We start from the raw sequence: 24,407 nt of genomic DNA, 5'->3' as shown, positions 1-24,407 counted from the left end.
CTTAAAATTGACAAATCTCCTGGCCCCGATCTCAATTCGTTGGTTGAGATCTTTCAAAAGTCACTGGAGTCAGGGAAAAGTCACGGATAATTGGAAGATCGCTGTTGTAAGCCCCTTGTTCAAGAAAGGATCAAGACAAAAGAAGGAAAATTATAGGCCAATTAGCCTCACCTCGGTTGTTGGTAAAATTCTAGAATCCATCGTTAAAGTTGAGGTTTCTAAATTCTTGGAAGAGCAGGGTCGGATTAGAACAAGTCAACATGGATTTAGTAAGGGGAGGTCGTGCCTGACAAACCTGTTAGAATTTTTTGAAGAGGTGACAAGTAGGTTAGACCAGGGAAACCCAGTGGATGTGGTCTATCTAGACTTCCAAAAGATCTTTGATAAGGTGCCACAGGCTGCTGAGTAAGGTGAGGGCCCATTGTGTTCGAGGTGAGCTACTGGCATGGATTGAGCTGTCTGACAGAAGGCACAGAGTTGGGATAAGAGGTTCTTTTTCAGAATGACAGCCAGTGACAAGCGGTGTCCCACAGGGTTCAGTGTTGGAGTCGCAGATGTTCACGTTATATATTAATGATCTGGATGAAGGGACTGGGGGCATTCTAGCGAAGTTTGCCGATGATACGAAGATAGGTGGACAGGCAGGTATTATTGAGGAAATGGGGAGGCTGCAGAAGGATCTATGAAGGGCTTTTGCCCGAAACGTCGATTTCGAAGCTCCTTGGATGCTGCCTGAACTGCTGTGCTCTTCCAGCACCACTAATCCAGAATGCAGAAGGATCTACACAGTGTGGGAGAGTGGTCCAGGAAATGGCTGATGAAGTTCAATGTGAGCAAATGCAAGGTCTTGCACTTTGGAAAAAAGAATACAAGCATGGACTACTTTCTGAACGGTGAGAAAATTCATAAAGCCAAAGTACAAAGGGATCTGGGAGTGCTAGTCGAGGATTCTCTAAAGGTAAACATGCAGGTTGAATCCGTGATTAAGAAAGCGAATGCAATGTTGTCATTTATCTCAAGAGGGTTGGAATATAAAAGCAGCGATGTGCTACTGAGACTTTATAAAGCTCTGGTTAGGCCCCATTTGGAGTACTGTGTCCAGTTTTGGGCCCCACACCTCAGGAGGGGCATACTGGCACTGGAACGTGTCCAGCGGAGATTCACACGGATGATCCCTGGAATGGTAGGTCTAACATACGAGGAACGGCTGAGGATCCTGGGATTGTACTCCTTGGAGTTTAGAAGGTTAAGGGGAGATCTAATAGAAAGTTACAAGATAATACATGGCTTGGAAAAGATGGACGTTAAGAAATTGTTTCCGTTAGGCGAGGAGACTAGGACCTGTGGGCACAGCCTTAGAATTAGAGGGGGTCAATTCAGAACAGAAATACGGAGACATTTCTTCAGCCAGAGAGTGGTGGACCTGTGGAATTCATTGCCGCGGAGTGCAGTGGAGGCCGGGACGCTAAATGTCTTCAAGGCAGAGATTGATAAATTCTTGATGTCACAAGGAATTAAGGGCTACGGGGAGAATGCGGGTAAGTGGAGTTGAAATGCTCATCAGCCATAATTAAATGGCGGAGTGGACTCGATGGGCCGAATGGCCTTACTTCCACTTCTACGTCTTATGGTCTTACTTCACAAACATTGTACAGCTCATACTAAAGTTAAAAGAACCTGCATTATGGTATATATTTCTTTCTCACTTGTTTTTACTTTTAAAGAACTGTTTGTGTTATAATTTTGTGTATAATTCGCTCAGCCTTTGAGGACTATGCAGTGGCAACTTTTGAACTCCTTCTGTTATGAACTGACAAAAAAGAAATTTCCTAATTAAAATCAACAACTTCAGTACAATAGATAATTATACGTTTTTTTATGGTTCACTTTTGAATAATTGCTGTGAGTTCCTCAAATACTAAGTGGCTTCTCCTCTGCTGTATATTTTATCTTTTTCTTTTTACCTTTATTGTTTCCATTTATTCTTGTGACATGCTCTTTCTTTTGTAAAATTGTGTTTATCCCTGTATTTCTCCTTCTCAATTTTATCTCCATTTTGTTTTATTGTGTTCTGTGTATTTCCTCTGTCTTGCACTCTCATTCATTTGTCATTGTTCATCTAAATTCCTGTGATTTCTCCTTTTTACTTGTTAAACCCCAGCATTTTGAATTTACAGGCAATGCTAGAGAGGTGTCCTGCCCCTTTCCTCCCGTTTGGAGTTTTCAGCCCAGTTTTCGCTCAAGATGCTATGCCATTTAAAAGGTCTGCTTTCAGTTCTGAACTTCAAGTCCACACTCTGCACTGTGAATCACTATCTGTGGACAATGGTGATGTTAATCTCTTCAGAATGGTTCTGTTATTCCTCTGTTAATCTCCTTTACTCACTTACACCATTAACAATCCCTGGCTATGCTACTGCACCTTGCATGTTTAGACAGAATCCTACCCCACTGTCAGATATACCTGATAATTGTGGCATGCCTAATGATGTCTTTGTATTAAGAAGATTACCACATTTTACAAAGAGCTTTTTTACAGTCTCCCACTAGCTAAGATATGAATGAACTATTAGAAAAATAATTTAATGTAATATGTTCATTCCACCACTGAGCGGTTGCTGGTGTTTGCTGCTTCCCTGTAGAACTACAAAAAAGATTTTACAAAGGCAATGTTCTGGTGGATTACAATTTAATTCTGGTTTGACCTTTGCTTGAATTCCAATATTAAGCTTTCATTAATACATTTAAGGCATTATGATAGATGTTTAAATACACATTGATTATCCTTTAGATAGTAATTTAGAATGAATCAGAATCAATATCAATTACGTTATAATTGCATTATCAGTTAGTGTAAACGGAATAATAAAGTTTAGTGACCCCAGTGACTTAAGGGTATTACTCAGTTTAGTACTGAATCATGTAGATCAGAATATCCTACCTTCAATCTCTGTTCTGTAAGGAGTTAGCTGATCTATGCCAAAAAGCAAGCAATGTTTTCAATACTGTTTGATCTGAGTTGAAAACAGATCAGGTATGGTCCGCTATCTTGTAGTACCTTTGCTTAGAACAGTGCATATATTTATATGTGAAGCTGTTCATTGGTTACAAGAATGAGGTTGGGTCTGATGCTCAGTTACATAGCTTGCTGTTATTGTCTTTGCACATAGATAAAGAATAACTAGTCAGGTAAGGTAGTTGAGGTCTCCCATATTCTAGAAAGGGGCACTGTTTTGGGACTGTAATTATCATATAATGCATTATTTGTGTATAATCAGCAAAGACATCCATTCCTAACTTGGGTCAGTCTGAATGTATATGGAGTGGACAGGATCCAAATGGGATTTTTTTAATTCTCTTGTGGCATTTGGACATCATTGGCAAGGCCAGCAATTTCTTACTAAGCCATTTCAGAGGGCAGATAAGAGTCAACGTGGAGGCTAGACAAATGGAACTGGCAGAGTTTCTCCCCAAAGGACATCAAAGAACCAAATTGATTTTTAAAATCAGTAGTAGTTTACTCAGACTAGTTTTCAATTACAAAATTATTGAATTATACTGTTTATTGATTACTTTCAAATTTCACCAGCTACCATTATGGTTTTTGAACATGTGTCCCCAAAGCATTTTACCAGTGACTTTAGAACCATGTGCCTATTTCCCCATATGGTGCCTCAAATACCTGTGAAAAGACATTTACTTTATGCTGATGGACAAATGTTCTTTTTTTGTAGATGACAGCTAGATTATAATTACATTATATTCCAAATCTACTGGATTTTTGGGGGTGTTAAAATTATAATAATAGCTGTGAAACCATTACCCATCTGCACTTCTACCCTTCTTGTGCACTCCTCTCCCCCACCCCCAACAATCTCCAACCAGTGACAACTAATGATTTTCATCCGTAAAACATATCAATGGTTAAATCTTTAGGTTGCATTGTTTTATGAAAGAAATTAAATATGACAAGTATTATTGTGACCAACTAACCCTGTGAAAGCTAATAAAATCAAGTGAATTTTACGTCAAGCTGATCTTGCACTCCTTTGTAGTCAACAAAAGGTAAAGTTGATGAGGATATAAAGCCAGCACTTGCTGCAAACTGATTAGTTTTCCACAGGGTTGAGCAGGTTAAAATGACTTATGGGATGTTATGATCACTGACCACTTGTCAACTAAAGTAGGGAGATATTAATTGCATTAAAATTATAGTTGGGTTGAAATGAAGTGGAGGCTCATTGCTCCCTGAACTTTGCATTGAGTTGAATCCCACAGTCATTGCCTTTGGTTAACCTTTGTAGTGTAGTGTTTGAAAGAAATTCTGTGATTGATTGAATGCTTGTTCTCTTCTCTAATAACGTCTTAGTGCCTCAGTTAAAGGCTGTTGTTCATCACAGGTAGGTAAATACATGAATTCTGAAATTCTTTACATTTTTATTTTTACGTTGCTGCAGGTTAACAGACTGAAGAAGAGAATAAATATATTGTTATTTTGGACAGAGCAATTGTTGGTTGAAGTATAGTAAATATCCTTTTATTCTTAAATAAAAACAAAGAACTGCTGATGCTGGAAATCTGAAATTATTATGCGGATGCAAGATCGAGAGCAATTCCAACTGAGATTCCTATTTTAAAATACATTGAAAAGTTTAATTTCCTGACATTTCTCTTTGATTTTTAAACCCCTCTCATTGCACTGTTTACAGATTAACAACTATGTTAAAATAACATATTTTGGAAGTGTGTTAAGCAGTGACCTACCAAAGGAAATTAAATTCCATTATTTTAAATGAACCTTTAAGGACAATGGAATTTGCACCCTGTGCATAAAAGAATACAGATTGGAATGTTATTGCTGTTTTCTTAAAATTACTGAGCTAGATCATTGTCTGGAATTACACTTTGCTGTTGTTTAATTTCCTTGTCTGTCATACTGCAACATATTTTTAAAAATTACATTTAAACAAAACAAAAATACTATTTTTGTTTCTCCCTCCCCCCCACTGCCCCAATTCTATGAAAGAATAGTTTTCAAAGTATTATAGGAAATTCCATTCTTTCACAGATCTTTCTGTCTGTATAGCTTAAATAGATAAGGGCACCACGTAAGATGGAGCTGATCTGTGCAGAACTGAAAGATCTCAGGTTCAGTTGATATTTTGTACTAATCTCACAATGAGTAATGTTGTGATGATATGTTTGGTCTCAGCATTATACCCTTTTTAAAAAGAAAAAATGACAGTCTGTTCCTGATCACTTGTGCTTAAAAATGCATGAGAGAACTTGTGGACAAAACAGACCAAACTGTAATCTTTTCTCAACTGGAGCCAGGAAAAGAAATAAGCGAGTTCTGTGCTGTGCTTTTTGGAATGTCAGATGAATAGTTTACTATATCCAATTAAATAGTTTTGAAGAAAGACATTAAAACTTTCTGAACTAATGAGGGCAGTTATTACTGATGAGCAATTAGACTTCAGTAAACTAAAAGCTTTAGAGCCAACTTTTTGTTCACAAATGGTTCTTAACGGACTCACAGGGAAGAATTGCTCTGATTATGAGTTGATCCAGAAGAAATATATCATTTGATTTATTTTGGCTCATAGATTTTAAATAAAATTGTAAACTCTTTTGAATGAGTTTTACAATTTCCTGGGAGTACTATGCAGTTTTTTTTAAGTATCATTGTCTATTGGAGTCAGAATTTGTTATTCTTTGAAATACCTTTTTTATTTGGCGATCTCTAGAAGGTTCTAAAGCTGGGGTAACTGCCTATAGCACACTTGGTTAGCTTTGAAATTGTCTTTTACACAAATTTTTAAATTTTGGTTTGCTTTGTATATTTTTTCTTTTGGTTACCTGAGCAGCAACATTCCCAGTTGGCATCTATAACACAGAGAAAAGATCATTCTGAAACAGGAGAAAGCGAGGAGGAGAGAGAGGAAGAAGTCGGCTATAGAACAAGATCATGCTCTGCCAGTCTCAGCACAGCATCAGGATGTTCAGACAATATGAATGAAGAACGTGTTGTATCATCCAGCCTAGGACTGAACAGGTTGATGATTAGTATTGCAGCTGTTTCTGACATTTTTTTTGCATAAAGTGTAATAACCAGTTCAGATGTTTTGGTTGTCTTTTTTTTAATGGAATTAATTGCACTGAACAAATTATTTTGAAAAATATTTGAGGCTTCTTGATGGTAATGGTGGTGAAAGCAAGCTAAGCCACTCTGAGTGAACTCCCTGCTGTTGGTATGGAAACATCAGAAAAATGGTATTATTGATTGTTGTATCATTTTTACAATGTTTCAACATTTATGCCAAAAGTACCACAGATAAGCTGGAAAATCCCAATGGAGATTCAGCCCTTGTGTCTCGCGTCATCAATGACAAATGATTGTTGTTCAATGTATCAGAATGCTGTATATAACTGGACAACAACATGAGTCAGCAGTTATAAGAGAGAACTTGAAACAACAAAAAAAACCATTGGCACATAGGTATAATATCCTGTGAAAACCAACGGACAGCAATAATGCTGATCTTTCCAATGACAGCCTCATCCCATAAATGAACAAAAAAAAGTCTGTAGAAAAATTCTAACAAATTTAAAACTTGAGTAAACAATAACTAGCATATGAACCATTGTGAAATAACTTTTGTGAACAATTTCCTCCCCGTAGTATCAAGCGAAAACAGAGTCTGAAAAATCAGAGCTGGAATAAAAAGCGTTTCAAAGAAAGAGCAGAAGTGTTAGCCGTTCCAAGTAGTCCTGACGCAGCCCAATCAATGGAATATGGCACAGTGAATTCTACTATGGAAGGACAAAGCAACAGCAGCGATGACGACCTCATTATCATAGATGATGGAGCTACAGAAGGATCTAAAGGCAGTATTACTCTTCAAAACCCCAAGCAGGAAGAAACAAAAACAGTGGATTTCCCAAATCTCAGTTGTATCAATAACGTAACTGAAGAGAATAGTTTAAACAGTAATGGAACAGTTTATCATGCTACTGCAGAAAAGGTACTTATTTCTGAAGGAACGCAGACCAATAAACTTGCTGTTATAAAGAAAATTGAGACAAGTTCCAGTGGCACCAGGGAGCCCGCTGACTCCCATTCTAGCATGACATCTCAAGAAAATATTTTTACACAAAAAGCTAATGAGATTGATCCAAATGCAACAACAAAGTGTACTGCAGCCACCATACACTTTCTGGAGAAACAACTGGACCAAGCAAGGAACTTGCTAGATGAGAGAACCACAGAAAGAGATTGTTTCAGAAAAGAAAACGAAGAACAGACCATTACAATAGAGCAAATAACAAAACAACTGATGGAGTACCAAGAAAACGCTATACAGCAAGTACAAGCTACAACGAGAGCAAGTCTAATGGAAAATGTAAATGTTGTTGGACCTGAAAGCTGGAGCCTTGAGGAAATTAAGGCATATTATAAAAACATAGTGCAAGAACGTGATGACTTGGCCCAGCAGTTAGAAAATGCAGTAAAGAAGATGGAAAACTGTTCATCAGAAAGTAAACAGTTGAAAGAACAAGTACGTTCCTGTTTGATTTGAGAGCAAAAAAACTGAAATGGAATAGCTGATAGATGAACTGTGTTTTTATTTTAACTTTTTTCCTTATTCTGCTTTGAAATCCCCACCTCCTCTAGTGCTGTGAAACATCAGTTAAGAAGCCAAGCTGGAAATATGTTCCCAGGTCTCTTGTGCTGACACAGTCCAAAGGAGATGCACGAGTGTGGCTCTTACTCACACTGTGAAGAGGTTTCAACCTCTGGTTCTCCACTTTAAATCTCAGTTTAAATGCCATGTTTAAGTCAAGATCTCACTATGCTAGAAATTGCAGAGAAAATCCACCTTGCGGATTCTGTAACATCAGACCTAAGGGCCTTATTGTGCAGTGGTAGTATCCTTACACCTCAGCTAGGAGCTTAGATTCAAGTCCCACCTGCCCCAGATATGTGTTGTAACATGTCCAAGCCAGTTGATTAAAATAACTAGTCACTTCAATGTGGAACAAGATTCCAAAAGAATCAAGCAAAGAAAAATATTTGTACTATCAGATTTCAGAGCTCCCAAACACATCAGGGAAGAACATTCCACCTGATTCAAAACAAATACATGGCAGCAGGGTGGCTCAGTGGTTAGCACTGCTGCCTCACAGCACCAAGGTCCCAGGTTCAATTCCAGCCTCTGGCAACTGTGTGGAGTTTGCACATTCTCCCTGTGTCTGCGTGGGTTTTCTCTGGGTGCTCCGGTTTCTTCCCCCAATTCAAAGATGTGTAGTTTAGATGAATTTGCCATGCTAAGTTGCCCATAGTGTTCAGGGATGTGTGGGTTAGTTGCACTAATTAGGGGTAAATGTAAAATAATAGGGTAAGGGAATAGGTCTGGGTGGGTTACTCTTCAGAGGGTCGGTGTGGAGTTGTTGGGCCTGTTTCCACACTGTAGAGACGCCTAATATTCTGTAGGCAGTATGTGCCTACCAGCTGTTTATTTGGTTTGGCTCACCTGTGACTCTAGAACTGCCCTCATGAATGGCCTACAAAGCCACTTCGTTCAAAGATAATGAGGGATGAGCAAGAAATGATGGCTGTGCAACTCACACACACATCCCATGAAAGTACAGAGCAAAAACAAAACTCCCCAAAAACTTCCTCTTCATACTCCCAATGAGTAAAAGAGATGATGATCAGTAAGAAACTTAAGGAGATTTAGTTAAAATATTATGTGTCCTGCCAAGTTTTTTTTTACCAAATCAGAACAAGATCCAGGAGAAGTGTGGAAAATCTTAACATCTCTTTCTAGACTTGGATCCTTGTATTTAGCCGGATCAAAAATTAGTTTATCAACTCAGTTCTGTATCTTTTCATATATGACACAAGAACATTTTTGTTGCTAGGTCGTGTTCTGAATGCTGCCTAACTATGTAGCTGGGCAGATCTACAAATCTAATGACAAAAGAAAGGGAGACACCAGATTCAGACACAGAAATAAGAAGTGCTAACTATTCCACATCACAGTGATCTGTGCAGGAGAGTTCCATGCAGCAGATAAATCCACCAAGAGTGAATGAAGAATGTCTTTCATAGACACTTAATATATTTGACTCTCAAATAAACTCATATACCTGTATGAACAGGAATCCAAAATGTTTGTGTATCCACCTGAGATATCAAGATATCAATAGGGCTCAATCTGTATTCTGAAGGATCCTTCTTATTTGGCATGTTTGCTTCTAACTTGTATAAAATAAGCTTTAAGCTAAAGAAAGGCTAAACAAAGTGTTCAATTTGTGCATACCTAGCTGTTATTTTTATGCATTATATTCAGCAGGTTGACTTGTTTTGGCCCTTGCATTTAAAACACAGGTATTTAGATTTAATTGTTAAAGACAGCTATTGAAAATTAATGTATTTCCAACTGGTATAACACCTTGATAACTAGTGAGAGCACAATCTCAGAACGTTGTCTGGTCAAAATTCAGCAATTAAGACTCATAAGTGCAAGTGTTAGAATAAAACTATCTGAGTTTTCCTATTAGCATGTTCTTAAAACACAAAAGAGTTTGTTAAATTTCTTATTGTGCTAGAGATAGCTTGTTAAAATCAGCTTATAGCCATTGAGTCTATGACTGAGGCTGCTTTTGACCAGCAGCTATTGAAACATTCTGCTGTGTTAACTCAAATAAGGTCTTTTTGGAAGTGGTTTACATGTGTAATTTGCATAAAAATGTGTTGCTGGAAAAGTGCAGCAGGTCAGGCAGCATCAAAGGAACAGGAGAATCGACATTTTCAGGCATAAGCTGCCTGATCTGCTGCGCTTTTCCAGCAACACATTTTTAAGCTCTGATCTCCACCATGTGCAGTCCTCACTTTCTCCATGTGTAATCTGCATGCCAAATTAGAATTTTCAACTTTCTTACCACAAATAATGCGTTTATACTAATGCAAGGACATCAGAGAAACAAGTCAGGCAAAAGTTACTGATTAAACATGTAGTAGAAAACCAATTGAGTTAACGATTTTGATTTCTCATCCCGAAGTGCAAAGTCACATAGACCTAAGGGCACAACTTGCTTTAGCAAGAGGCTGGAATGGACAGAAACCGATGCATGCTGAGAAGAGCAAACCCCATTGCATAAAATCTAATGGGATAAGATTTTCTATTCAATTTACTGCAAATCCATAAATATGTAAAACATATAATTTTGCTAAATAATAGCATTTCAAAAATCTGTGCCTGTTGTTATTAAGTTGCCTTTTTGAAACAAGAATCCTCAATATTCTATACCATTTACTTGTTTAAATAAAGAAACTGAGGTTCAGGTATAGCTATTTTGAATAACACTCAGGTGGAGAGAAACCATATGGAGCAATTACAAAATATATTAAAATATATTCATTTTTGTCTGTTTGTTTACCATATAATTAAAATATTTCATTTGAAAATGGGGAATGCAAACTTTGAAAAAACATAAAATGCCTTTTGAGTTATTAATACATTATAATGGATGTGAGAGTTAATGGACTTAAAGTAGAAGAAGTAAATTGCTTCTGTTCCTACAGCTTGGAAAAGTACAGCAAGAAAGAGACCAATTCAAGTTGGAATATGAGAAAATGAAACACAATTTGAAAGCTAGCACAAACAAAGGCGATGATTTTTACTGGACCAAAAAGTCAGCTGCTGCATACAGATACTCAGAGCTGGAGCTAATGCGGTCAGAGGTTGAAAAATTAAAGGGACAGAAGGTAGAGCTGGAGGAGAAATTGGAAGAGGCCCTGAGGTGTAATGCTTTATGCAAAGAAGCATGGGATCCTTCCACTAGCCAAGAAGTTGCCCAAACCAACAGGTAATGAAACACATGCATGGTAGGTAAAGAGAAAGTCTTGCTGATTGAAAACCTTTTTAAATGCAACTTCCAACTGTTATGATCTATGGTTTAACCCTTTTAGCTTAAATCCATTTACTTGAAAACACTTTAGGAGCTTCTGTTATTTTTGTTTGATTGTTTTTAAAGATTGATGTACCAGCATTTCTTTTACACAAAGTCTGTGTAATATATCCTGTGAGACTGCAGAAAGAAACTTATTTGAATGTCATAATCCAGTGATTTACTGATATGTACAAAGAACATGCCCTCTGGAACCATGTGATTTGCATAATTCAGGCAAACTGCAGTTGTTAGAATTTTTTCTAACTAAGTGCTCCTTCATTTAGACCAGGAAATGACAACTGCTGTAGGCTGTAGCCACAGAGGTTTAAAAGGCAGACTTCCTCAGAAAACTTCCTGTTGCATGGAATCTACATTGCATGGAAATCCAAGATACAAATATGGAAGACATGCAGTTTGAAGCCAGAGAAAGAAGAGAACTGTGGGAGCAGGGGCAGGTCTGGGAGTACAGTCAGGATAAAGGACCAATAGAGAAAATGGGAGAGCTGTATGAGAACAGTGGGATTTTTATAAGCACAATGTGGATAAAACAGCAACAGAGACAAAGACCACTTTGTGAACAGTGAAATTTCAGACATCATAGCGAAGATAAAGGAGTGGGCTGGGAAAGGAAACACTGTGTAAATAGCAGGGAGCCAGAGCACAGTTATGCTAAAGTGGACCCAGTACAAGATAGAGAAAGAGGGAAGCCACAGAGAGAATAAATCAATTAAAAAAAATTAAGGAGTGATGTCAAAGAACAATATATGATTTGTTGGTGAGAGTAATATTTTAATTCTGTTAAAGTTAGACTGTGGTTTGAACTGGGATTGGGAGACATTAGAGTATTATTAAGTTTATGGCTTAACTATTTAATGAAGCTGCAAACAAGTAAAACTTCTAAGTTAACTCCTTATCAAACAAAGTGATGTTAGCACAAAGAAAGTGCTGATTTGTGATAATATTATGAGCTTATTTTGGTTAACCCTATTAGTTTACGTCACAACATGGGATTGTATCTCAATTATAGGAATGTCTAACCTATTTAAATTGGGAACTTTAAGATGCTTTTTGCAGATGCTACAAATGTATTGTGACCTATACAGAGGCTGGAACTCAGTGCTAAAATCTGTGAGTACTAAGAAAATAAGCTAAGAACCATAAGATGATTGTGTCCATGTCAAAAGTATCTGAGTGTAGGTGAATGAGATTTGTAGTTATATATACATACAGAGTGACCTAGTAGAAATATACAAGTCGTTTGTGTCTGTCAGCTCTGACGTAAAGTGTTGAAAATGTGAGATTATCTATATTTAATGAAAGATTTTTAACTATTTGTATATTCGCTGAAATGAAATGGGTTTTACCATGCGATTTCTTTAAAATTAACCTAACATTTAATGTGGGGAGTAGGGTGCTGGAAAAGCACAGCATGTCAGGCAGCATCTGAGGAGCAGGAGAATCGACATTTTGGGCAAGAGCTCTTCATCAAGAATGAGGCTTGTGAGCCTTGGGGGTGGAGAGATAAATGGGACGGGGGGGGTGAGGCTGGGGACAAGGTATCTGAGAGTGCAATAGGTAGACAGAGGTGGGGATAATGGTGATAGGTCTGAGAGAAGGGCAGAACGGATAGGTGGGAATGAAGATGGACAGGTAGGACAGGTCATGAGGGCGGTGCTAGTTGGAACTAGGATACGGTGGGGGGAGGGGAAATGAGGAAACTGGTGAAATCCACATTGATGCCGTGTGGTTGGAGGGTCTCTCGGCACAAGATGAGACGTTCTTCCTCCAGGTGTCGGGTGGTTAGGGTGTGGTGATGGAGGAGGCCTGGGACCTGTATGTCCTTGGCAGAGTTGAAGTGTTTGGCAATGGGGCAGTGGAGTTGGTTGGTGTGAGTGTCCTGGAGATGTTCTCTAAAGCACTCTGCAAGTAGGTGTCCTGTCTCTCCCCAATGTAGAGCAGACTGCATCGGGAGCACCGAATACGACTCCCGGGTCCTTCCCCTGCCACTGCAAGAATTACAAAACCTGCGCCCACTCTTTCCCCCTTACCTCCATCCAAGGCCCCAAAGGAGCCTTCCACATCCATCAGAATTTTACCTGCACTTCGACACATGTCATTTACTGTATCCGTTGCTCCCGAGACACCCGCACCAACCAACTGCACCACCCTGTGGCTGAACACTTCAACTCTTCCTCCCACTCCGCCAAGGACATGCAGATCCTGGGCCTCGTCCATCGCCACACCCTAACCACGATGCCTGGAAGAAGAATGCCTCATCTTCCACCTTTGCACCCTCCAACCACACAGCATCAATGTGGATTTCACCAGTTTCCTCATTTCCCCTCTCCCACCTTACCCCAGTTCCAGCTTTCCAACTTAGCACCACCCTTACGACTGTCCTAACTGTCCATCTTCCTTCTTACCTATCCGCTCTGCCCTCCTCTCTGACCTATCACCTTTACCCCCACCTCTGTCTACCTATCGCACTCTCAGTTACCTTCCACACAGCCCCAACCCCTTCTCCACCCCCCTCATCTCACAAGCCTCATTCCTGATAAAGGGCTCTTGCCCAAAACGTTGATTCACCTGCTCCTCGGATGCTGCCTGACCTGTGTGCTTTTCTAGCACCACACTCGACTCTGATCTCCAGCATCTGCAGCCCTCACTTTCTCCTAACGTTTAATATGTGCTGTTGGTTAAATGTTTTTCAACTAGAAATCAATTGGAGAAACAGCTAAACAAAGCTTTCAAAAGGATATGAGATGGGGTTTATTGCCTAAATTAATACAAAAATCTTGCTTGGAGAGAAATAGGGGCCATGTATGCTAATGGTTACCTAGCATTCCTCTAAATATTTTCATAGAATCCATACAGTGTAGAAACAGGAAATTCTTAAGACCATAGACATAAGAGCAGAAGTGAGGCCATTCAGCCCATTGAGTCTGTTACGACATAAAATCATGGCTGATAAGTTTCTCAACCCCATTCTCCCACTTTCTTCCCATAACTCTTGATTCTCTTTACGATCAAGAGCCTATCTATTTCCATCTTAAATATACGCAGTGACCTGGCCTCCACAGCCTTCTGTGGTAATGAATTCCGTAGATTCACCATTCTCTGGCTGAAGAAGTTTCTCCTTATCTCCGTTTTAGAAGGTATTCCCTTTACTCTAATCTTCCCAACATCCATTCTGTCCAGGCCATTCAGTATCATACTCTAATCTTCCCAACATCCATTCTGTCCAGGCCATCCATTCAGTCCAGGCCCATTTCAATTAGATGCCTCCTCATCCTTCTAAACTCCATCAAGTATAGACCCAGAGACCTCAAACATTCCACATATGTTAAGTTGTTCATTCCTGAGACCATTCTTGTGAATCTCCTGTGAATACACTCCAGGGCCAGTACATCCTTTCTCAGGTATGGTTCTCAAACCTGCACACAATACTCCAAATGTGGCTTGACCAGAGCTTTGTAGAGCCTCGGACGTACATCCCTGCTTTTATAGTCAAGTCCTCTTGAAATAAATGACATCATTGCATTTACCTTCCTAACTCAACCTGCAAGTTTGCCTTGAGAGAATCATGGAATGTTGTTTGCACTTCAAACGTTTTAATTTTCTCCCCATTTAGAAAATAATCAATGCCTTTATTCTTTCTACCAAGGTACATGACCTCACACTTTTCCACATTGTATTCCATATGGCACTTCTTTGCCCACTCTCTGAACCTGTCCAAATCCTTCTGCAGCCTCCACACCTCCTCAATGCTATCTGTCCCTCTACTTACCTTTGTATCATCTGTAAACTTAGCCAGAATGCTCTCAGTTCCTTCATCTAAATGTATGAAGTGAAAAGTTGTGGTCCCAACACTGGAGCATTGCAGAACACCACTTGTCACCGGCTGCCACTCTGAGAAGGATCTTTCTATCCCACTCTCTGCTTTCTGCCAGACAGCCAAGCTTCTATCCATGCTAGTACCTTGCCTCTAACACCATGGGCCTTTATCTTACTCAGTAGCTTCCTGTGTGGCACCTTGTCAAAGGCCTTCTTGAAGCCCAGGTAACTTAGTCCATCATGTCCACTCCAACCCTCTGAGGAGCATCCTACTCAGACCCAGTCCTCTCTGCATTTCTCATAGCAAATCCGCCTAAGCCTGGTCCCTGGACACTTTGGGCAATTTAGCTTGGCCAATTCACCTAACCTGCACATCATTGGACTGTGGGAGGAAACTTATGCAGACTTGGGGAGAACATGAAAACTCCACACAGCGTGAACTGGAATTGAACCCGGTGCTGTGAGATGGTATTATTAACCACTGAGCCACTGTGCTGCCCTATTTTCTAATAAATTTGTTGGAAGATATTATGGCAGATTTCTGGAACAGGTGGAACTTGAACCCAGGCCTCCGAGACCAAAGGTAGGGATATTATCACTGCATCACAAGAGCCCAGCAGTCCTTTCTAGACTTAGACTTCAGTCCTCTGGGGTTGGGCTCAAAGTCAAGAAGACACTTTGAAACTGTACAACTCTTTTCAGAAACTCTACTTCTGAGAATAAATTCCTGGGAAGCTAATAGAGTTTCCAAATACCAGCTTTTCTGTCAATTGATAAGATCTGAAGTAGTGAATTATGCCCAATTCTCAAAAAAAATCAAATCCAAAGTTATTGAACCAGGATTGGACGTCTTTTATCAAACTACAGCTATAAGTAATTTACGTTTTGTCTAGAGGGAATTCAGCAGATGTGAGCAGTCTTCACATTTTATCCTTTGTTTCCAGACCCTTAACCCACAAGGTTTTCCTTCCCTTTGTTTTTTTTTTGGAAAGCACATCACCTCTGCATGGATTTGTCTCTTTGTATTGTGTGGTTGGCTGTGTGGGATATTTATGGATAAAGTTTTAGCTTAGGTTTTAGCCAGCATATGCTATTGCTTTAAAAAAGGTTTTGTCCCAAATAGATGAATGATTTGAGTTTATTAAAGAATTTTCATGTGAGTTCCTTTTATTTTTGATTGCAATGCCAAAGAGAGATAATTGAACATTTCGGTAATTGAATTTACACTAATAGTATGACTGATAGAGTAGTGGGGCTTGATTCTTAGCACATTCCTCCCATCAGAGAAATGATGGTTCTGGGTAATCCAAGATGGAGGACGGGAACAAGTTGTGGCTGTGTGAGCTACACCTTTTTGAGTATTTTAGATGTTGGAGGTGATTCCTCGCATTCTAGGAGCAGCAATTACTATTTCATATGCTGTTGCGTTGTTTTTGAACTTTGGGGAAAAAAGATCAAAACAATGGCACTTTTAAAAGGAGGAAGACAGACCAAAGGCAGCGACCACATGGTCAGTGAGGGAGAGAGAGAGAAAGAAACATACACTACTAACTGACACAGCAATGAATCTACACAGGTACTGCCTTTGCTGTTTGAGTTCATGTATGTCTGGACATCGGAGTGTGTCTAGGAAAAATTAAGAAACAGTGAAATTCACAGCTGACCTTGGAGGAACTGGTGTGGGTGAGTTCACAGCACAGGAACAGATAAGTGCACAGTTTTTAATGTGTAACCTTGGTGTAAGTCTACAGTAGTGAGTAGAGGGGTTCTTTCTTGATTATGTGTTTTATTGAGGTCTGTCTCTTGGTTAAATTTTAAAATTATAAACCATAAGTATTAAGTTATACTGGAGCACTTTTTTAGGGCAAAAAGATGGTGCTATTTTCTGGGTCAGTAGATAGGGAAGGAGCAAAAATGACCTTTAGGGGAGTGATATGCTGTTGCTGTCGGATATGGGAGTTTAGGGAGAAATTCCATGTTACTGACGATTATTTCTGCAGGAATTGGCTTTGGTTGCGAATCCGATCATATTGCATAGATCGGTTGGAGTGGGAGTTGGAGGCAATGAGGAATTTACAGGAGCTAGAAGATGTGATGGATGGTAGCTGTAGGAAGGGAAAAAAGCTGCAGATACAGTCAGGTAGATGAGTTAACTCCAGGCAAGGTAGGAGGGGTAGGCAGGTAGTGCAGGAGTCTTCTGTGGCTATCCCCATTTCAAACAAGTATCCTGTTTTGGAAAGTGTAGGGGGTGATGGATTTTCAGGGGTACGTAGCACGAACAACGAAGTTTCTGGTATCGAGACTGGCTCTCATGTATGTTGGGTTCGAAGCAATTGATTCTGACAGGGGACTCTCTGGTGCCAGGTTCAAGGATATCTCAGAGAGGGTGCAGAATGTTCACAAAGGGGGAGAGGGTCCAGCCGGAGTAATTGTACACATTGAAACTAACAACGTAGGAAGAGGAGAGGATTGAATTCTGAAGGGAGAATGTATAAAGTTAGGCAGGAATTTAAAAAGGAGGTCCTCGAGAGTAGTAATATCTGGATTACTCCCGGTGCTACAAACTAGTGAGGGTAGGAATAAAAGGAGAGAGCAAATGAGTGTATGGCTGAGGAGCTGGTGCAGGGGAGAAGGATTCACATTTTTGGATCATTGGAATCTTTTCTGGGGTAGACGTGACGTGTACAAGAAGGACAGATTACACCTGAATTGGAAGGGGACTAATATACTGGCAGGGAGATTTGCCAGAGCTGCTTGGGAGGATTTAGTGGGAAATAGTGAGGAAAGAGATCAATCTGAGACTGGTACAGTTGGGAAAAGGAGCGAGTCAAACAGTCAGGAACAAAGCAGAGAACAAGGTAGGGCTGATAAATTAAACTGCATTTACTTCAATGCAAGAGGCCTAACACGGAAGGCGGATGAACCTAGGGCATGGTTCAGATCATGGGACTGGGATATCATAGCAGTTACAGAAATGTGGCTCAGGGATGGACAGGATAATGTTCCAGGATACAAATGCTACAGGAAGGAGAGAAAGGCAGACAAGAGAGGAGGGGTGTGGCATTTTTGATAAGAATAGTATTACTGCAGTACTTAGGGACGATATGCTGGTAATAAATCCAGGCAAGTTATTTGGGTGCAACTGAGAAATAAGAAAGGGATGATCACCTTATTGGGATTGTATTACAGACACCCTAATAGTCAGCAGGAAATTGAGAAGCAAAATTGTAAGGAGATTTCAGTTATCTATAAGAGTAATAGGGGTTGTGGTAGGTGATTTTAACTTTCCAAACATAGACTGGGACTGCTATAGTGTTAAGGGTTTAGATGGAGAGGAACTTGTAAAGTGTGTACAAGAAAATTTTCTGATTCAGTATATGGATTACCTACTAGAGAAGGTGCAAAACGTGACCCACTCTTAGGAAATAAGGCAGGGCAGGTGACTGAGGTGTCTGTGGGGGAGCACTTTGGGGCCAGTGACCATCATTCTATTAGTTTTAAAATAGTGATGGAAAAGGAATAGACCGGATCTAAAAGTTGAAGCTTTAAATTGGAGTAGACTAATTCTGATGGTATTAGGCAAGAACTTTCAAAAGCTGATTGGAGGCAGATGTTCACAGGTAAAGAGATGGTAGGAAAGTGGGAAGCCTTCAGAAATGAGATAACTAGAGTCCAGAGACAGTATATTCTTGTTCGGGTGAAATGAAAGGTTGGTAGGTATAGGGAAAGCTGGGTGACTAGAGAAATTGAGATTTGGTTAAGAAAAAGAAGGAAGCATATGTCAGGTATAGACAGGAGAGATCAAGTGAATCCTTGGAAGAGTATAAAGGCAGTAGGAGTATACTCAGGAGGGAAATCACAGGGCAAAAAGGGGATAGATAGATAGCTTTGACAAATAGAGTTAAGGAGAATCCAAAGGGATTTTATAAATACAATAAGGACAAAAGTGTAACTGGGGAGAAACTAGGGCCTCTCAAAGATCAGCAAGGCAGTCTATGTGTGGAGCTGCAGGATTTGGGGAAATACTAAACAAATATTTTGCATCAGTGATTATTGTAGAGAAGGACATGGGAGATATAGAATCTGGGGACATAAATGGAGATATCTTGAAAATGTCTATATTACAGAGGAGGAGGTGCTGGATATCTTGAAATGCATAAAAATGGATAAATCCCCAGGACCAGATCAGATATACCCTAGAACCCTGTGGGAAGCTGGGGAAGTGATTACTGGGCCCCTTGCTGAGATATTTGTATGATCAATAGACACAGCTAAGGTTCCAAAAGACTGGAGGTTGGCTAACATGATGCCATTATTTAAGAAAGATGGTAAGGACAAGCCAGGAAACTATAGACCAGTAAGCCTGCTATTAATGATTGGCAAGTTGTTGGAAGGAATCCTGAGGGACAGGATTTACAAGTATTTGGAAAGGCAAGAGCTGATTAGCAATAGTCAGCATGGCTTTGTGTGTGGGAAATCATGTCTCAATAACATGAATTTTTTGAAGAAGTAGCAAAGAGGATTGATGAGGGCAGAGCAGTGCATGTAACCTATATGGACTTCAGTAAGGCATTCAACAAGGTTCCCCATGGGAGACTGGTTAGCAAGGTTACATCCCTGAATACAGGGAGAACTAGCCATCTGGATACAGAACTGGCTCGGAAGATCAAAGTGGTGGAGGAGCGTTGCTTTTCAGACTGGAGGCCTGTGACCAGTGGAGTGCCACAAGGATCAGTGTTGGGTCCACTGCTTTTTGTCATTTACATAAATGATTTGGATGTGAACGTAGGATGTATGGTTATTAAGTTTGCAGATGTCACCAAAAATGGAAGTGTTGCCACAAGGATCAGTGTTGGGTCCACTGCTTTTTGTCATTTATATAAATGATTTGAATGTGAACCTAGGAAGTATAGTTAATAAGTTTGCAGATGACACCAAAATTGGAAGTGTAGTGGACAGCGAAGAAGGTGACCTGAGAGTACAACGGCAGCTTGGTCAGGTGGGCGGATGGGGCTGAGGTGGAGTTTAATTTGGATAAATGTGAGGTGCTGCATTTATCCAAATTTGGAAAAGCAAATATGAACAGGATTTATATACTTAATGGTCAGATCCTGGGGAGTGTTGCTGAACAAAGAGACCTTAGAATGTAGGTTCATAGTTCATTGAAAGTAGTCATAGGTAGATAGAACTGTAAAGAAGGCATTTGGTATGCTTTCCTTTATTGGTCAGAGTGTTGAGTATACTAGTTGGGAGGTCATGTTGTGGCTCTGGTTGGGCCACTTTTGGAATATTACTTGCAATTCTAGTCGGAATGGTCTTGTGAAACTTGAAAGGATTCAGAAAAGACTTACAAGGATGTTTCCAGGATTGGAGGATGTGAGCTATAGGGAGAGGCTGAGCAGGCTGGGGCTGTTTTCCCTGGCACGTTGGAGGCTGAGAGGTAACCTTATAGAGGTTTATAAAATCATGAGGGGCCTGGATATGATAAATAGACAAGGTCTTTTCCCTGGGGTGGGGAAGTCCAGTAGTAGAGGGCATAGGTGAGAGGGGAAAGATATAAAAGGGACCTAAAGGGCAACTATTGCACGCAGAGGGTGGTACGTGTATGGAATGAGCTGCCAGAGGAAATTGTGGAGGCTGGTTCAAATACAGCATTTAAAAGGCATCTGGATGGGTATATGAATAGGAAGGGTTTGGAGGGATATGGACCAAGTGCATGCAAATGGGACTGGATTAGTTTAGGATATCTGGTCGGCATGGATGAGTTGGACGGAAGGGTCTGTTTCTGTGCTGTACATCTCTCTATCTCTATGACTCTAATTGGTCCAGAAGTAGGCAGGATGTGATTAAATTAGATTACATTACAGTGTGGAAACAGGCCCTTCGGCCCAAAAAGTCCACACCTACCCGCCGAAGCGCAACCCACCCATTCCCCTACATTTACCCCTTCACCTAACACTATGGGCAATTTAGCATGGCCAATTCACCTGACCTGCACATCTTTGGACTGTGGGAGGAAACCGGAGCACCCGGAGGAAACCCACGCAGGCACGGGGAGAATGTGCAAACTCCACACAGTCAGTCGCCTGAGTCGGGAATTGAACCCGGGTCTCAGGCGCTGTGAGGCAGCAGTGCTAACCACTGTGCCACCGTGCCGCCATGATGATTTTCTGATACCCATTGGCTTTGATGAAGTGTCAAAGAGCATGGTCACCATGGAACCTTTTGGGACATTGTGCAGATGAAGCAATGGCATGATGACTGTCAGGTTTTTGTGCAATCTAATTTCTTGGTGGAGAAGAGGAGAATTGGAGGTGGGATGTAATTGTGGTGAATTGAGACTTTTATTGAGATACAACATAGTCATCACTCAATGTCAAGATTCTAAAGTTGCTATGTAAAGCATGAGGGTGAATTTGGGAAATGGCTGTTGGGCATTTTGACTTTTTTTACCCCATTTTCATTGTTACTTTTGCACACAAGGGGGGGAAATTCCACCCATAACTTATATTACTGTTTGAAATGTGAGTCTCTGAAAATATTGAGGAATTGCCTGTATAGTCTGAATGTATTATCATTATCTCATCAGAAAATTAGAAATAGTTCCATCATCTAGACATTTTGTCAGAAAATCAGCTGCAGGCTAAGCTGAACAAGTATTACTCAAGAAAAACTGAACAAACTTCTGGAAATCAGAAACAAAAGCAGAAGTTGTTGGAAAAGCTCAGCAGGTCTGTCAGCATCTGTGGAGAGAAATCAGAATTAACATTTTGGGTCCAGTGACTTTCCTTCAGAAGTACTGTATTATTACTGATCCACATTCTAAATCCTGTCTCTGCTTTCCTTATTGTCAGATTGAACACACCAAGAAATATAATCAATTACTTTGTAATACCTAAGGAAAACAATAAGAGAAAACTCTTAACTATCCTGATATATAAGTACACAGAAAATGTGAACAGAAACTGAATGTAAATGTGAAAATAATGTTACGACATGAGGTAAACCCCTCTGCTAATTTGAAACCCACAACACAGAAAAGATTTATCTCGTAGTAATCTGTGAAAATTCGAGAGGCAAAGCACTATTTAAAGTAAAAATTAACAACTTTATTTCTTAAAATATAACAGAGAATCATTAAGTAACAACTATTTGCAAGTCCTTCCTCTAGCCTATCTTTTACCTACCTTTCTACAATACTTGTCCGATAAAACTCCCAAGTAAGATTTACAAAACAAAACTTTTTATCGCAAAACCAGACAGATTAGATTAGATTCCCGTCGGCCCAACCAGTCCACACCGACCCTCCGAAGAGTAACCCACCCAGACCCATTTCCTCTCTGATTAATGCTAACACTATGGGCAATTTAGATTAGATTGGACTACAGTGTGGAAACAGGCCCTTCGGTCCAACAAGTCCACACTGACCCTCCGAAGAGTAACCCACCCAGACTTATTTCCGTCTGACTAATGCACCCAACACTACGGTCAATTTAGCATGGCCAATCCACCTGACCTGCACATCTTTGGACTGTGAGAGGAAACCAGAGCACCTGGAGAAAACCCACGCAGACACAGGGAGAATGTGCAAACTCCACACAGACAGTCGCTCAAGGCTGGAATCGAACCTGGGACCCTGGTGCTGTCAGGCAGCAGTGCTAACCACTGAGTCACCGTGCTGCTCCAGCTTTCAGTCTTCTCTGTATTCCTGTCTTCTTTTCTTCTTCTTGGGGATTCTGCTTCTCAGCTTACTGATCGCTAAATGTATGCTTTAAGGGAGCTATTTTTCAGTCAGTCCTTACATGCTGGTAGCTTGACAGTTCTCCTCTCAACTGTTCAAATATCCCCAGTCTTACACCCCCAATGCATCAGATCATGTCATTGGCTTTTAAGATTGTCAATGTACTAAATTCAAACTGGATTGGAGATTGTTTTTTTTCAGTGTATGACTTAAACTGATTGGCCTCATTCAAGTCTGTTTTGTCATTTCCAGGCAACCGGCTACCCTAGCTACCCGAGTAGCTGGCGCACATGTTACATTGTATCTTTTTTCAGAACACTTGGTGCTGTCAGGTAGTTTTTGCTAGCTTTTAACTCTCTTAAAGGTACAGTACACCCACATCTTCATAACAATAAGACATCACTTTGCACTAAAGAAAACAAAGTGAAATGTTTGATTTGTATTTTTCAATGCTGTTGTATTTTGAATCATCTTTCCAAAGGTTATTTCAGTGTTTCACTACAAAACATTTATAAATAATTAGAAAGTTCTACTGTTCTCAAAGCTGTCTTGTTCGATAAGGGGACTGGATGTAGAATTTTGTCTTGGACGTATTTTTAATCCAGTCCAGACTTACAGGATGAAAATCTGTCTGTAAAGCATTCTAAATGTTCATGCACTCTCAATGCTGTTCCTGTTACATTCTTTTCCCGTCAGTTCTAATTTGGCACTCGGACTCAAATAGGCCATAGGATTGTTAGTAAGATGGGAATATCTTGTAATTTTCTTGTTGGTATGACTTTTGTCTGTTACGTCATTAATAAGTACAAGACTACAAAGTATTTGATATGTTTACTAGATTCATTAACCTGTATTTTGTTTCAACAGTGTACTGACCAAGTTGAAGTCATTACGGGTAAAGGTTGGACATCTGTTGGGTTCTGTTCTGCCACACTTGGACTTAAAGGACATCAGTTATGAAACAGACATAATCGATGAAATTCTAGAAAAGGTGATAGAAGCCAATAAACTTTGAGCCAAATCTTCCACTTTATAATATGCTATGAAAGAGACAACAAACCTTTGATGAATGCATTTTAGCAGCTCGTGTGTTATTTTAAAAGAGCATATCCCAGAAAAAGAGAACGAGAGATAGTGATTTAAAGGAAGCATTTGCACACCTCACAAGTTCTACTGCTAAAAATATCAAAAATTGTTTTGATTAGCATGCATCTGATCAAAATGTCCACTTGTAATGAAATTTATCAGATCTGCTGTAAGATTACATAAACTGATGCTTTCTGTTTCTTTTTAGTCTCTTTGTTTGTGACTACTACAATACAAAAGCAGTAAAATATATTTCTGTTTACATAAGCTTAATCTATTGATATTGAAAGTGTGAAACCAAGGATATAGCATAGCCTTAAGCTAACCTTACATATTGTATTTGCAAAATCAATTGTCTGATGCATTCAGAATGCCACAAAGGCAGCTTCTTAAAATTTATTCATGGCGTCATTTGCAATGTCAGCATTTATTGCTCATCCATACATACTTTTGAGAACGTGATGGTGCTCTTAGAGTACTGTTAGGTAGTTCCATTATATTGACCCAGTGGTGATAAAGGACGAGTGATATACTTACACATGGTGGTATCCCTATGTCTACTGCCATTATCCTTCTAGGTGGCAGAGATCACAGAGTTAGAAGGTGCTGATGAAAGGGATGTGACTGGGTGTTGCAGTGGAACTTATAGATGGTACACTCTACAGCCATGTTGCACAAGTGATGAAGGGAATGAATGTTGAAGATGGTGGAGGGGCTATCAATCAATCAGACTGGTGTAATTTGAATGTTATTGGAGTGGCATTTATTCTGGAAAGTGGAAAGTGTT

The 24,407-nt window shown here is 39.9% G+C and overlaps 1 protein-coding gene across 1 annotated transcript in view; it reads left to right on the top strand.

The window, feature by feature from the left end:
• The window catches only part of LOC122557551 (MORC family CW-type zinc finger protein 4-like), a 110,793-nt gene extending 86,972 nt beyond the window's left edge, over positions 1 to 23,821 (top strand). The window contains exons 13-18 of the mRNA XM_043705297.1: positions 2,178 to 2,263; positions 4,370 to 4,400; positions 5,868 to 6,055; positions 6,683 to 7,559; positions 10,592 to 10,875; positions 23,402 to 23,821. Coding sequence (XP_043561232.1) covers positions 2,178 to 2,263; positions 4,370 to 4,400; positions 5,868 to 6,055; positions 6,683 to 7,559; positions 10,592 to 10,875; positions 23,402 to 23,549 — 1,614 coding nt within the window. The 3' untranslated portion in view covers positions 23,550 to 23,821. The remainder of the gene's footprint in view (positions 1 to 2,177; positions 2,264 to 4,369; positions 4,401 to 5,867; positions 6,056 to 6,682; positions 7,560 to 10,591; positions 10,876 to 23,401) is intronic.
• Positions 23,822 to 24,407: the final 586 nt, after the last annotated feature.

This window comes from Chiloscyllium plagiosum, chromosome 15, assembly GCF_004010195.1.
Source record: "Chiloscyllium plagiosum isolate BGI_BamShark_2017 chromosome 15, ASM401019v2, whole genome shotgun sequence".
In the NCBI taxonomy this organism is placed as follows: domain Eukaryota; kingdom Metazoa; phylum Chordata; class Chondrichthyes; order Orectolobiformes; family Hemiscylliidae; genus Chiloscyllium; species Chiloscyllium plagiosum.
The sequence above is the reverse complement of the archived record's forward strand: the minus strand, read 5'-3'. Positions and strand labels throughout refer to the sequence as shown.